Source organism: Caloenas nicobarica, chromosome 15 (assembly GCF_036013445.1).
Source record: "Caloenas nicobarica isolate bCalNic1 chromosome 15, bCalNic1.hap1, whole genome shotgun sequence".
In the NCBI taxonomy this organism is placed as follows: Eukaryota; Metazoa; Chordata; class Aves; order Columbiformes; family Columbidae; genus Caloenas; species Caloenas nicobarica.
The window spans coordinates 2,254,805-2,269,675 of record NC_088259.1 but is presented as its reverse complement, the minus strand read 5'-3'; the positions used below and the strand labels follow the sequence as shown (position 1 = coordinate 2,269,675).

The window sequence follows — 14,871 nt, the reverse complement described above, 5'->3', positions numbered from 1 at the left end:
GTGCCGCTTGTCGTGTGTAACACATGGCCTGAGCCACTTGGTCCTCTCCACTGAGGGCTCCTGGTGTCCCACTGTGCCCTCAGCCCCTGCCAGCCCTGCTCCCCTCTTGGGAAGGCGGCTGCTCAGCGGCAGCTCCACAGCTCCAGAGGCACTTCCAGAGTCAGTGCTGGAAGCACTCGGCATGTTCAGGGGGAAAAGGGGACACTGTGGTGCAGGAGAGGGCACTGCCCATCAGTCACCCATCAGGGCACTGCCCATCAGTCACTGGACACAGCGCAGACAGAAGCTGCCGGCCTGGGACTGCAGCCTGGCTGCCCAGCGGCTGGCAGAGCACCCAGGGTTACAGCGCCTGGGGGGATCAAAGTGTGTGTGAGGGTGCTCCTGCACCACCCCTGCACAGCGAAAGAGAGGCGAGGTGTGCTCCGGGAAAGGGCGTCCCTCAGGGCTGCTGCGGAGAGGCAGAAGAGCCTGACCATTAGCTCAGTGTTGCTTTGAAGTGCTGTGGTCCCTGGGTGGTGTGCGACCAGCTGTGACCCTCTCTGTGGCTTCGATCCACACAGGAAGGTTTCCTGGCCCCGGCCTTCGCAAAGGATGAGCGGAAGCACAGGAGGCCCTATGAATTTGAGACGGAGAGAGATGCCAAACAGAGGAGCCTGGAGCAGCTGGCAGCAGCCCACATTCATCCACCCATTGTGCTGAACGGCTGGCGCGATGCAGTGGTGGACTTGTCCAGAGCCTCTGACGGTTCCCCGGGGAACTCCTCTCCTTTCCCCCTGACCACCAACATGGCCAAACTGGGGACTGTCAACACCCTCCAGGGCTCCCTGGGCATGGACTTGTCTGGCATCCTCCAGGCAGGGTTAATCCATCCTGTCACGGGACAAATTGTAAATGGCAGCCTCCGAAGAGACGATGCTGCCATGAGGAGGAGACGGGGCAGGAGAAAAAATGTAGAAGGGATGGACCTCATCTTCTTGAAGGAGAGGCCTCTTCCAACCAGGCTGCAGGTGGGTTGATGCTCCCCCGTTTCACATGGCCCTGATGGAGCTGGCACGATTTGTCTCACAGTCCAGCTCTCCGCTACAAGCTCTGCTGCCCATGACAATGCGGGACCTCCTCCAGGACAGCCTCCTTGTGCCGGAGCAGGCAGGAGCAGATCCTGCTCCAGGGAGGGAGAGAGGTTTTCCCTCTGGCCTGCAGCATTCCGCTTGGAGTGTCCGGGTGTTATCAAAAGCAGCTGTCCCACCTCAGGGGGTGTCTGGGGTTAGAGAACGTGAGGAAAGGTCCTTGACTGCCTTGGAGCACTGGCCAAGAGCCTCCTGCCCTCTTTCTCCTTCTACCCTGGGATCCACCCAAAGATTAATGGGGCTCTGGGAGCAAAACTAGTCCCTCTAGACCACTTTTAGGAGTGATCTGGGGGCAAGTTGGTCCTTCTAGTGAAGGGAGTGTTTCCAGGGGAGTTCAGAAGCATCTCCCAGCCCTCTCTGCCCTCCGTGCCACCAGTGCTGGGGACTGAGCGGACACATAATGCCATGGTGGGGTGGTGGTTTAAAGAACAAGCACTGGGAACCTGTGGATTAATTAATCTGTGTGGTGGGAGCAGATGCCCTGCTTTGGGAGCTCTGCCTTGTGTGTGCACATGCATCACCACATGCTGCTGATGGGCTCTCCCCGCTCCTCCCTCCACGCCAGGATGTTCAGGAGGATCAGCCGCAGCCCCCCCAGAACAGCCCCCTCCCCGATGGGCCGGTTGCTGCTACCTCAACCCCACAGCCGGTCCCAGCTGCAGGCGGCCAAGCAGAGAAGGCCGTCCCCAATAAGAGTCTCCTCGACTGGCTCCGGCAGCAGTCCGACTACACACTCGACGTTCCCAGCTTTGGCACAGTAAGGGTGGCCTGCGGTGGCACGTGTGTCTGTCTGTCTGTGTGTCTGCCTTGTGTGTTGCCCTTTGTGTTAGGTTTTCTGCAATTGTCCTGGAGTTCAGGGCTTCCACAAGTGTCTCAAATGCAGCCTTTTTCCCTGTACCATGGTTTGTGGTGTTCACCAGGGCTACTTGGGAGGTTCATCACACATTTGGGAGGCGGGCACAGTGAAAGGCGCTTGCTGAGCTGTGTCCTCCCTCCCCGAGGTCTGTTCTGCAGCCCCAGTGCATCCATCTGCCCGGTGCACAGTTAGTCCAACGTCTTGCAGAAGCATCAGGGATGGGGAGAGAAATGGGAAAAGGGATTTGGGATGCTCAAGGTTTGTCTGTGTTGCTCCCTTTCACCTGGGGCCATTCTAGGCAGTGCTGTTGCATTAAATAAGATTCCCAGATAAGGGGAAACCTCCTTGCTTTAATAACTGGACTGAAGCAGCTGTGTCACAGGCTGCAAAGGCTGCGGGTGCATGACTGTGGGTGCCATCAGAAAGCAGAGTGGCAGAGAGTGGGGTGCAAAGTCTGTCTGACTCTTCTTGCCATCTTATAAGCATCTACCTCTTGGTTTCATAGATTGCTTTGCTCCAGGTCTGAGCTTTAGCCTGTTAGACCATGTGGTAGGCAGAGCACAGGCTGTAAAACACAGTAGGAAGAGATACGGTGGTCATGCATAAAAGACTGTGCATCTTGGTCCTGGAGGCTGGTGTTCCCAAGGCACACAAGGGACTCCCTGGAGCTGGGAGCTCAGGCAAGCTGTGTTCGGGAGCTCATGAGGGATGAGGAGCCCAATGTTTGCTCAAGCAGGATGGCCCTGGCTTTTCAAAGTCTGAAGGCTCTGTGCCCAAGGCCAGGCTCCTGGGAGCACTGCAAGAAGGAGGCAGATGGTGGAGCAGGCATAGAGGTGCCTTCTCACTCCTTTCCATCACCCCTGCCTTCTCTGGCGGCTGACTGGAGCTCGCCCAGCCTGGCCATGCCGCCGGTGAACCTCCCAGCAAACCCCAGTGCCCTGGGTCAGCCCTGCAGGGTCTCCCGGTCAGGACGTGTGTCCTCTCTCCAGGTGGGGTGGGTTGGAAGCTGCTTTGGGTACTGCAGCAGCTCTGCTTGTTGAAGGACAGACCAAGCTCTCAGGAATCAGAGCCTGTAGTAGTTCTTTGTAATGCCACATCCTTGCAGGCGCGTTGTCACCAGGACTCAGTGCACGCGGTGGGTGTGCAGCAAATCAGGTGTAAAGCTCTAAGTTGCAGTCCTGAAAGCTCTGATCCCAAAGAAAGGAGGTGCAGCAGCTCTGCAGTGGGAACAGCTGAAATAGGAGCGAAACAGAGCACAGATGAGCTGGCGAGAAGCAGTAGCTGTATCAGACTGACGGGAGATGGCACACACAGAGCTGTTCTCTCTTTCTAGCTGTAGCAAATGCCCCGTTTACAGATGCACATACGTGAATTGGCAGTGGGTTACAGTTTTAGGATTGGAGGGGAATTAGGAAGGGCTGGAGCAGTCTAAGTAGGGTACACTGAAGACTCCTTTACACCTACAAAACTCCCTTGTGCTCATTTGAGGGCTGGCCCTGTGGCAGGGACCAGCTTGTGCTCCCAACGGAGTCTGCAGGGACCCTCTGTCCCTTGGGAGCTCATCTGTGCCGCTCTCCTGCAGCGCTTGTAGCCATCCAGGCTCATTAAGCTGTCTAGTCTCATTAACATTGTCTTGTTTGCACTCCAGAATTTTTCAGACAAGCCCAAGCAGAGGAGGCAACGCTGCAAGGACCCCAGCAAACTGGACATTAGCTCACTCTCGGGAGAGGAGCGGGTGCCTGTGGTACATAAGGGTACCGGACGGCGGGTGAGTGAAGGCCCGTTCTGTGCTCTGCCCTTGGTGTCCTGAAACGCTGAGCAGACCCCGAGCTCACCTGGGGGGAGATTTAATCCAGAGAAGCCTGTGGATGGGACAAAAGTCTGGAACACGTCACTGATCTACACTATCCTGTGACACATGTCTGCCCGAGGGGACACAGACCTGCGATATAAGTGACTTTCTATGTGAAGTAAGGGAAGTCTAAGCGTTCGGCCCTGCCAGGGTACACAGACCCCGCAATGGCAAAGAGATTCAGCCTTTGATTTTAAAGCCACCATCAGCACAGCCCTGGCTGGTGCTTCCCCTCCCAGATTGAATTGTTCCCCTTGAATTCACTGAAATATGCCACAAACTGTAGTACTGCCTTGCAAATGTCTTTGTTTTCTTCCTCCTTACGAGGTGCAGGCAGAGCATACTAATACCCATCCAAGTGCTGGGCATGCGGGAAGTGGAGGGTTTGAAGGGCTTTTTCTTGCTTACTGAGCAAGGAGCGTGGATTTACGTGTCTGCAGTTTAGTCTCCAGTGCGCTGATGTTCACCTCTTGGAATGAGAAGAGATGTTCAGGGATACTTTCCACTCAGATTCTTAGGGACATTTAGGACTGCACTAGGTCAGAAGGGGATGTGACATCAATCACATCTAAAACCAAAACTAAAGAGTGAGGCAGAAAAAGGCTGTTTCAGCCACATTTGTGTTTCCCTCTGTGACACCCACAATGGCCATTGGAGACCTGGGTGAATTGGTGGCTTTCATGGACGTCCTGTCCCCATCATTTGTTCATGGGGAGGGTGATGGGATGGGCCACAGACGCTGAACTTGCCTCTTCCCCCTGAACGATGTATCTGGAGGCAGCAGGCGCTACTGAGTCCTGCAAAGATGGGTAGCGAGGGAGGAGCCTCTGCCCCAGCCAAACTGCAGCCCAAAGCAAGGAGTTAGGGGAAGTGTAATCATATTTCTTGTATTATTTTACATAACTCTTTCTGCAATAGAGGTCATCCTTCTGCTGTGTTTTATAGTTAGGGGGAGCCACGGCACCAGCATTGAAGGAATTGCCAAGGTGGCTTGATGCAAACTTGGAGTATGCTGTTGCAGCTGACTGGGCTGACATTGTTAAGCTTTCAGTAAGTTAGAGCTTTTGGAGAAATCTGTATCATGTCATCTTTTCTTTCCCGTCCCCATCCCCACAACCTTTCTCCAGTGAGGATGCGGGCGCTGTGGGCAGGCCCTGGGGAGGGGATGGCGGCAGGGCCGGCAGCACCGGGAGCGCGCGGGGCAGGGGGAGGTTGGGTGCGTGCCACAGCGCGGCACCGTGGCCAGGGGAAGGAGAGAGGGGGCTCAGCGCCCCGGGAACGGGGCTCGGCAGCTCAGGGTGACTGTCCGGAAAGCCTCGGGATGCTTAAAAATAGCAGGGCCAAGAGAATCATCCTAGGAGCTGTAATGTACCTCAGGTGCTGGATGGCTGAGAGTGGACAAAACACATCCTTGTGGGTGAAATTTTCAAAAATACCCTCACCCGAGGCTTTTCATTGACTCCTGCAAACTCTGCCTGTGCGGCTCTGGGCCCGGGAATGGCCCCGGAGGTCACAGGGCTCGGACAGGCCAGGGCCAGGGCCAGGGCCAGGACGGAGCCTCACCCACCCCGGCCATTCACCCTGTTTGTCACACCAGTCCCAGGAGGAGGAGGAGGAGGAGGAAGAGGAGCCCTCCCCGGCACACACGGGCACTGCCGACCGCCCCTCCCCACGGCGGGCTGGCCTCTCCAGGCTTCTCCTGCCTCCCTCTTGCTGCTCCCGGGTTTTGGGGCTGCCGTGGTTTGTGTGACGCCCTTGCAGGGGGCTGGAAGGGAAGGCAGTTGGCTTAGAGGTTTGTACTGCTCAAATTTGCTTTTAATTAGCGCTGGGGATTTGGCATGGTCTGTCCCACTGCCCGGGAAGCAGCTCCCCATCCAGCCTGGTGTCAGCGCCTGTTCTAGGTGCCCAGCGCCCGCGCGAGCTGGCAGCTCTTCCTCACCTTCGCTTGCAGAGGACAGCGTCTGTGCCGGTAGAACGGCCGCGTGCCTGCCCGCTGCCCCGGGCACCCGCTCGGATTTGGCGGCTGCGTGCCCATTAACATTCGCACCCGCAGCCCCATCAGCACTTTGCTTTTGGCCGGTGCCCGTCCGTCCTGGCCCCAGCATGCGGAGGGACGTCCGGCTGCTGCGGGTGCCGGGCCAGGCGGGAGCGCGGGCACCGCCGTGGTCCCAGTGCTGTGCAGGTTTTCCCACGTGCCAGGGGAGCAGAGCAGAAGATTCTCCTCTCTGGGCAGTAGCTGTGCTGTGCGGACTGTGGAGTCCCTTGATTCGTTTCTGCACTGCAGGTGTCAATGGGAAATACTTTTCCTACCTAAATCTATTCTTTGAAACGGTTCGAAAGAGCGGTGATGCCACAAAGAAAATGTTTAAATGTCTCTGATGAGGTTGCTGAAAAATCAAGTTTTAAACTACACTATGGACCCCCCTGTGTAACTGGACAGTCTCACCTGGTTGTGGCCACTGGGTTCTGATCCCATATCTCAATGGTCAGAAGAACCTTCCTGGTGTCTCAGTGAAGCTCTAACCAGGAGCTCCTCAGACAGCATGTCCTCTGTCTGCGTGCCATCCCACGCCGCTTTGCTGTCCTGCAGAGCATTGAACATTTGGCCGCTCACATCTAAAACACATGATTTTTCACCTGTTGCTGAAGCAGTGATTAAAGGTGGGAAGGGAGCTAAGCTGGCATTGACACAGAGCTGCCCCGGTGCTTCTGGCGTTGTGAACGGCCGACGCTGAGGGCTTGGGTGAAAGTGCGGGGCGAAAGTGCGTGTCCTCCTTTCCTCTTGGCGCGTTTTGACACTGCAGTATCACGCCAGGGTAGAGCGAGGGCTTTTTGCATTTGGCAGCATCCCTTGGGGAAAAGTTGTGTGTACCTCTCAAATTCCATATCATGTAGGGAAATATTTCTGTGCTGGCAACATCTGGGATGCAGATGTGAGCACAGAAAAGCCAGATTTCCTTTGATGCAGTAATAACCGTCGGGTGTTTTCTGTTGTGTGTGTTTCGTTTTCAGGGCTACTTACCGGAAAGCAAATTCAATCGCATCCTAACCGAGCCTGTGCTCCGAGACGTGGGGCCCCGCCGGAGGGGGAGAAGGCCCCGAAGCGAACTCATTAAAGGCCCTGGTGTTGTTGCAGATTCTTCTTCTGGAATGGGACCATTGTTCATGAATGGACTGATTGCTGGGATGGATCTAGTGGGACTTCAGAACATGAGAAACATGCAAGGGATCCCTCTGACCGGGCTGGTTGGGTTTCCCGCTGGGTTTGCAGCAGTGCCCGCCGGCGAGGATGTGAAAAGCACCCTCAGTATGTTGCCCATGATGCTGCCGGGCATGGCTACCGTACCCCAGATGTTTGGCGTTGGAGGACTTCTCAATCCCCCCATGACAACGACCTGTACTGCGACCGCTCCGACTTCGTTAACAAGCACAACGAAAAGTGGTACAGCCAGCGCAGAGAAAGCTACCGAGGATAAACAGAGCAGCCAGGACATGAAAAAAGAAACTCTCTCAGAAGATAAGCCTGGTCCTAGTTCATTTTCTAATCAGACAGAATCCGCAATAACTACCAGTAGTCCTGTAGCTTTTAACCCGTTTCTCATCCCAGGGATGTCTCCTGGACTGATCTATCCCTCCATGTTTCTGTCCCCTGGCATCGGCATGGCGCTGCCCGGCATGCAGCAGAGCCGGCACGCCGAGCCGGCCCTGGAGAGCCAGAAGCGCAAGAGGAAGAAAGCGAAAGGGGAATCGGCACAGCCAGAGCCAGAAACTGTCCCGCTGCCGGAGAAAGAAGCTGCGAACAGTCAGAACTGTACAGAGCAACCGCCGCCTTCGTCGGCAGAGAAGGAGCAGGACGGACCAGCAGAGGAGGAGCGCGAAGCGGCTCGCGATACCAATTAGAACTTCTGTTTCATTGAAAAAAAAAAACACAAAAAGATTGTGGCTTGTGAGTTTCTTATCCCATAAACTCTTTGTTACTTACCCTCCCGCCCCACTCCGCCTTCATAAACCTGTGTTCTCATGAGTAATATTATCTACCTAATTCCCTGTCAGAAAAAACTCTGGTGACATACTACATGTTAATAGTTGCAGGGTCTTGCCACTTTATTAGATAAACAGTGTTGTCTAGCTAGTATGGGAGGCACCGAATTCTTGTTCTGTTTTTCCAGTCGTTCATCCCAGCCGACGATAGCAAATCCAGTACTCGGTCACCCCCGCAAATTGCTCACTCCTTTGAGAAGAAAAAGCAGCAAAAACACAAGAGCAAAAGAAAAGTCTTTACCTCTTGGTCTACACGGAGACAAAGGTTCTTTCTGTCTACAGCGACACTGAACAAAAAAGCCTGTATTTGGGGGTAAAAAGCACAGCTATAGTAAGTGCTAATGTGTATTTTTGATTTAAAGTATTTCCCTATTTTATCATGGTTACTAGAATAGTAGTATAGACAGAAGTATATAACTAATGATTGAAAATGCATATATTCATTTCTTTGAAAGGAAAAAGCATAACTGGTAGTGATATAATTTCTTTATCACCCCCACCTCAAAGGTCCAGACACAAACTGCAGCGAGTGAAAATATGACATAGACATCCTTTTGTATTTTTTAAAACCAAAGTTTGGTTTTACGTTACGTGGAGTTTAGTTGCCCTTTCCTCGATAGTTACAAGAACTTTTCAGCTTGAGCTGGAAAGGTTTTGCACATCTTGCATGACTTTTTTGGGATTACTGTACCTGTAGCTACCAGTCTCTTCATTGTTCTGCTGGTCTTCAGTTCTCTATGGCGTTAGTTCTCATCTATGGCATTAGGCGTGCTGTAAAGGTATTGTTTTTCCAGCCATGAACAGGCCACATTGATTTTAATGCTGTTATATGAACACTGAGGCTTTTTGAGTTGTTACGTTTTCCGCTCCTTACCCCAGAAGCAACGTCCTTTCAGCAAACAAGGAACAGGCTATGCCCAGCTTGGCGAGTCCTCTGAGATGGACCGTGGAGACTTTCAGAGCCTTAGTTTCTTCTTTTCTAGCGTTAGACTGTGAAGAGATGACCTTGGCTTCTTCTTTCCATTCCGTTTGCTGTTGAGCAGTATTTCCGAGTCCCACCCCCATTGGCAAACGATTTTGACGTCTGCATTTTACACGGACAGGGTTCAATGGCGCCAGCCCCGCAGCTCCGGGTACTGAGACACCTCCACAGGCTCCTTCCCCTCACTCCTCCTCTCGTTTTTCTTTCACTTGGGCTTGTTCTTATTTGCAGCTCATGGTTTGAGACTTGAAATAACCCCGCGGTGGCGCAGGGAGACGGAGGGCAGGCTGGTGAGGGAGCTGGGAGCGTGCTAGTCATCGGTTCCACTTTGGATTGTCACAATTTACTGTATTTTTTACTGATTTTCTGTTACAGTTTTGCTAATTTATCAGATGGTCCAAATGTTTTGACATAACTATTTCAGTTTGCATTATTTATTTATGATGCTTTTTGTCATTGTCTTTTATACATTTGGGATTATAAATTATGTACATGTTAAAATTAGCATCTCAAAGAAGTCTGTTACCCATGGTCTAAAAAGCATTTGGTTTATATTTCCACGGAATTTTTTCCCAGTTTACTGGATTGGATGATTTTTTTTTAAAGTATGTAACCAATCATAATACACCCTCCCCCCCCCGATAATTAAATGTGTTCTATTTAATAACATCCTCGTAGCATAGATACTGTATCACTCTCGACAGATTTCTTAGAAATGCTGCTATCGCTATTTAACTAACATTTTGTTCAGTTTTGCCTCCAGTGGAAGCAGAAAGGGTTTTTTCAGCTGTTAAATCCAAAATCAATATAATTTATTTATGTAAAAAAAAAATCACGATTGATATATTTTTGAACCTTTTAAGTACTAACTTTCTTTTTATTCAGTAGAACATGTACTTGCCCTAAATCCTTAAAATACAAATGCTATAAAACTTCATTTATCTTCAACGCCTTACTGTGAATGGATACAGAAATCTCTTCAGAGTCCATTTCATGTTACGGGATGGTTTTTCCAGGGTTACACGCGTAAGGAACAGGGTTTAAAGTTAAATTTATTTAATTAGCCAGCATGCTCTATACCTTGTTCTTCCTTATCAGACATGTATGCTGTGTCTCTGGGTGTTTAGGCTTCTCTTTGGCTGCTACTTTGTGACCCTTTTGCAACCCGATATACTCTGTGGATCATTTAGACTGTAAAGCCTAAGCGGCTTCTTCTTCTTTTCCATCATATCCAAAACAAACGCCAAATTTCCACCGGTTTTCATGGCTACTCACACAAACATACATTCTTCACCAAATGTGCTAACAAAATAAACTGTCTGTGCTCTTGAACATGGATTTAAAGAAAAAGATTTAAAAGTCAGATTTTTATTTTTTTAATTTAGTGACTAGATGCTTATCTTTCAAACTTGGCAGAGCCTTGCTACAGATGTATATAATTTTTTTCAGCAAATATATGTGAATGTTTAATTCACCTGACTCAGTGATAAACGTTACTTGCCTTTTTCCAGCACGACCCCGTGGAGAAGCCGTGGGGCCCAGCGGACCGTCCCTCCCTCGGGGCCGCTCTCGGTGCAGACGTGTCACCCCGGGCAGGGGCCGCTGCAGCCACGTGTCCCCGGCCACCGAGGTGACCGCGCTCTACCCGCTGCGCCAGCAGCTCTTGCACCAGCGCCGGGCGGTTAACTCGCCATGCTGGGTGGGTTAACTCACTGTGCCGTGGGGTTAACTCGCTGTGTCGTGGGGGTTAACTCACTGTTCCATGGGGATTAACTCACCATGCTGGGCAGGTTAACTTGCTGTGCCATGGGGGTTAACTTGCTGTGCTGGGTGATTTAACTCGCTGTGCCATGTGGGTTAACTCGCCATGCTGTGGGGGTTAACTTGCCGTGCCATGTGGGTTAACTCGCTGTTCCAAGTGGGTTATCTTACCGTGCCGTGTGGGTTAACTCGCTCTGCCGTGTGGGTTAACTTGCCGTGCCATGTGGGTTAACTCGCTGTTCCAAGTGGGTTATCTTACCGTGCCGTGTGGGTTAACTCGCTCTGCCGTGTGGGTTAACTTGCCGTGCCATGTGGGTTAACTCGCTGTTCCAAGTGGGTTGTCTTACCGTGCCGTGTGGGTTAACTCGCCGTGCCATGGGGGTTAACTTGCCTTGCTGGGTGGGTTAACTCGCTGTGCCATGTGAATTCACTTGCGCTTCGGGATCACTGGAGCAGCCCGAGCTCCGTGGCACGTTTAAGCACGTGGCCTCTGCCGACCCGTGTCACCTGGAGGGACAGTCAGGATCCCCCTGCACCAGCTACGGCCCTTCACACCTGCACCACAGTTCCCAGCAGAAGGAGTTTGGTTCCTCTTACTGAGAAATTCAGCATCTCCATCTAAGCCTTGCAAAATGCTGATAGGTGCCCAATAAATACTTGTCATAAATCTCAATGTAAGGATCTCATGCTTTAGAAAAGTAGGAACTACTTCAGTTTTTCAGATGAATAAACACGCATAGGAAAAGCTGAACAATTTAAGGTCCAGGAAAAAAGGCACAGAATAAACCAAGAGTTTTTGGTGGCTCCCCCTGCCCTCCTATAAGCACCTCGTCCTGGCATTTTGTTGCTGTGTTTATTTGCGGAGAGAAACAGGAAAGCAGCAGGCAGGCCAGGTATTGGGTATTGCCTGGACACGGCAGAGGAGAAAATGATGGTGTGAACTCCCGAGTCTTGCTTCAAACCCCGGCTCCGCACACTGCGGCCTCCACCCGGTATCGCTAACGCAGAATATCCGTTCAAAGGGCCTGCAGGAACCAAGTGGCCCCTGGTTCACAAATGTGAAGTGTTTGTGCAGGTGTTTACATTGTGGAGTCGTGGCATTTGCTCTGTCTCATCAGGTGAGGTGAGTGAGTCACCTGCTGGTAAGGAGTGAGTGGCTGTGGTTATGGCTGTGGCTGTGGCCGTGGTTGTCGCTGTGGTTGTGGCTGTGGCCGTGGCCGTGGCCGTGGTTGTGGCTGTGGTTGTGGCTGTGGTTGTGGCTGTGGCTGTGGTTATGGCTGTGGCTGTGGCTGTGGCTGTGGCTGTGGCTGTGGTTATGGCTGTGGTTATGGCTGTGGCTGTGGCTGTGGCTGTGGTTGTGGCTGTGGCTGTGGCTGTGGTTATGGCTGTGGCTGTGGTTGTGGCTGTGGCTGTGGTTATGGCTGTGGCTGTGGTTGTGGCTGTGGCTGCGGTTGTGGCTGTGGCTGTGGTTATGGCTGTGGCTGTGGTTATGGCTGTGGCTGTGGTTGTGGCTGTGGCTGTGGTTATGGCTGTGGTTGTGGCTGTGGCTGTGGCCGTGGCTGTGGTTATGGCTGCGGTTGTGGCTGTGGCTGTGGCTGTGGTTATGGCTGTGGCTGTGGTTATGGCTGTGGCTGTGGCTGTGGCTGTGGCTGTGGCTGTGGTTATGGCTGTGGTTATGGCTGTGGCTGTGGCTGTGGTTATGGCTGTGGCTGTGGTTATGGCTGTGGCTGTGGTTATGGCTGTGGCTGTGGCTGTGGCTGTGGTTATGGCTGTGGTTATGGCTGTGGCTGTGGTTGTGGCTGTGGCTGTGGTTATGGCTGTGGTTGTGGCTGTGGCTGTGGCTGTGGCTGTGGCTGTGGTTATGGCTGTGGCTGTGGTTATGGCTGTGGCTGTGGTTATGGCTGTGGCTGTGGCTGTGGCTGTGGCTGTGGCTGTGGTTATGGCTGTGGCTGTGGTTGTGGCTGTGGCTGTGGTTATGGCTGTGGCTGTGGTTGTGGCTGTGGCTGTGGTTGTGGCTGTGGCTGTGGCTGTGGCTGTGGTTATGGCTGTGGCTGTGGTTATGGCTGTGGCTGTGGTTATGGCTGTGGTTGTGGCTGTGGCTGTGGCTGTGGCTGTGGCTGTGGTTATGGCTGTGGCTGTGGCTGTGGTTGTGGCTGTGGCTGTGGTTATGGCTGTGGCTGTGGTTGTGGCTGTGGCTGTGGTTATGGCTGTGGCTGTGGCCGTGGCTGTGGTTATGGCTGCGGTTGTGGCTGTGGCTGTGGCTGTGGTTATGGCTGTGGCTGTGGTTATGGCTGTGGCTGTGGCTGTGGCTGTGGCTGTGGCTGTGGCTGTGGTTATGGCTGTGGTTATGGCTGTGGTTATGGCTGTGGCTGTGGCTGTGGCTGTGGTTATGGCTGTGGTTATGGCTGTGGCTGTGGTTATGGCTGTGGCTGTGGCTGTGGCTGTGGTTGTGGAGGATGGGCACGGGCAGGCACAGCTCGTTTTGGGTTTGGTTTTGCAGGATCCATGTGCCCTTTCCCGGAGTGCGAGGGGGTGAACCGCCCGGCAGCTGCTCATCTCTGCACTCCTGTCCCTGCCTGATTTTTATCTGATAGGACACAGAAAAGTGTCCTGTAGACAAGGATCTTTAATTCTCCGCGTGGTCACAGAAGTGTTGTTAATGATTTCCCTGGGCTGGGGGAGCGTTACCTGCCCGCAGGGCAGACTTGGCAGCTCTAGTGTCCTGACAAAGTTACAAGCAAGGATTTCGGGTCCAAAATCTCAGCTGGCAGTGAGCAGAAGGCAATTTCTCTAATGACATTTGGCTTGTATCGAATAAAACTTAAGCTTTTCAGTGCATTTATCTTTTCCACCTCTTCAGGAGCCACTTGAGCTCCAGACCTGTGGAGCGCAGGCCGAGTCACGAGAGACCACCAATTCTCATCACTTTTTACAACTTCGAAGCAATATCGAGCACTTTACCAAACAGGTAAAAGCACCGTTGGTGGTCCCCGAGTGCTCTGCAGCACATCCGCCAGCACCGCAGCCCGCGGAGCTGGACCAGCGCTGGAAAATCAGTGGTAAGAGAAATCCGGCTTATGTCTCGTTTCCCTTCCCGGCTACCTGCATGACATGCCCTTCACGGCTTGTGTACCTGGCCCGCGAGCACCCTCCTCAGCCTCCTGCTGCAGTTTTGGGGGCATTTGCAGTTTCACGGTGCACCCATGGTTGGCTTGAGGCCACCAGTGCGGTGCAGGCAGCGCTAATTCCTGGAGAATCTAGATTTCACCTCAAAAGGCATAAAACAGTGCAAGATCCCCAGCCCGGTACAAACTCCGTCCCACTTCCCCGTCTCGCCCCGTTACCCCTCCAGCGGGATTTTCCCCAGAGGAACGGGGGTTCGGCACCGTTATTTGGCTGCCATTTACCAGTGGTCCAGCTGGGGATGTGATGTTAGTGGTCTAGCCTGGAATTCAACCCCAGTCTCGCTGAAAACATCAGTCGGTGCAGGACCAGAACCAGCCCTCGGGGGCTCGGGGAACAGCAGCAACTGTGCAACAAGACACCGAGAGCAGCGGTGGCGGTTGCAGATGCTCTGCTGCAGATCTGCTCGTCTCTCTTGGCTCCTGCCAAGCACTTTGCTGTTAGTTTTTCGGCTGGGTATGTGGTAGCAAACCAAGACATTTTACAGGAACAGCCTGTACCACTTAGAAGGACAAAACAGATTTTTAAGGGAAAACCCCAAGGTGACTGACTTCTTTTTCAGACAAAGGGCACAAATTTCTAATAGAGGAACAAATGCACAAAAAGCAAAGCTCAGGTCCCTCCGAGGAAGGTACAACTTTGTTCCTGAAGGAATGAATATGACTGTAGGACCCTGTGTAGCCTAATTACCAGCAATTAAATGCATTTCCTGGCTTTTCACGGCAGTCCATTTTCCTTGCTCTTACAGCAAATCATTTTACACGCACATTTGGGTGCTTGGATTAAAGCTGGCTTTTAGGGGAAGGAACATTTTGGAAGGCGCTCGGTGAGGGAGCAGCTCCACCAGCCTGTGGCTCCCGGCCAAATGGTCTCTGGGCTTTGCACATGAACATTTCAACAGGAATTTAAACCCAGCGCGTGCTGGACCACAGCTCAGGTCAGAAGCTGCTGAAGGGTGCAGGGGGGGCAAACGCCGCTCCCGCCGCGGAGAGTCCCCCACGACCCCCGGCCCGGACTCACCGAGCGCATACACGCGTGGGACCCCACGGCCCCGCTCCCCCTGGCCCCG

The 14,871-nt window shown here is 52.9% G+C and overlaps 1 protein-coding gene across 6 annotated transcripts in view; it reads left to right on the top strand.

The window, feature by feature from the left end:
- CHD6 (chromodomain helicase DNA binding protein 6) overlaps positions 1–10,285 on the top strand; it is an 89,191-nt gene extending 78,906 nt beyond the window's left edge. For 3 of the 6 annotated variants that reach the window (XM_065645980.1, XM_065645978.1, XM_065645981.1), the window contains 5 exons: positions 561–1,007; positions 1,693–1,884; positions 3,632–3,751; positions 4,781–4,885; positions 6,848–10,285. In XM_065645980.1, coding sequence (XP_065502052.1) covers positions 561–1,007; positions 1,693–1,884; positions 3,632–3,751; positions 4,781–4,885; positions 6,848–7,735 — 1,752 coding nt within the window. In that variant the 3' untranslated portion in view covers positions 7,736–10,285. The remainder of the gene's footprint in view (positions 1–560; positions 1,008–1,692; positions 1,885–3,631; positions 3,752–4,780; positions 4,886–6,847) is intronic. The other 3 variants (XM_065645983.1, XM_065645982.1, XM_065645979.1) reach the window with 2 other exon arrangements.
- Positions 10,286–14,871: the final 4,586 nt, after the last annotated feature.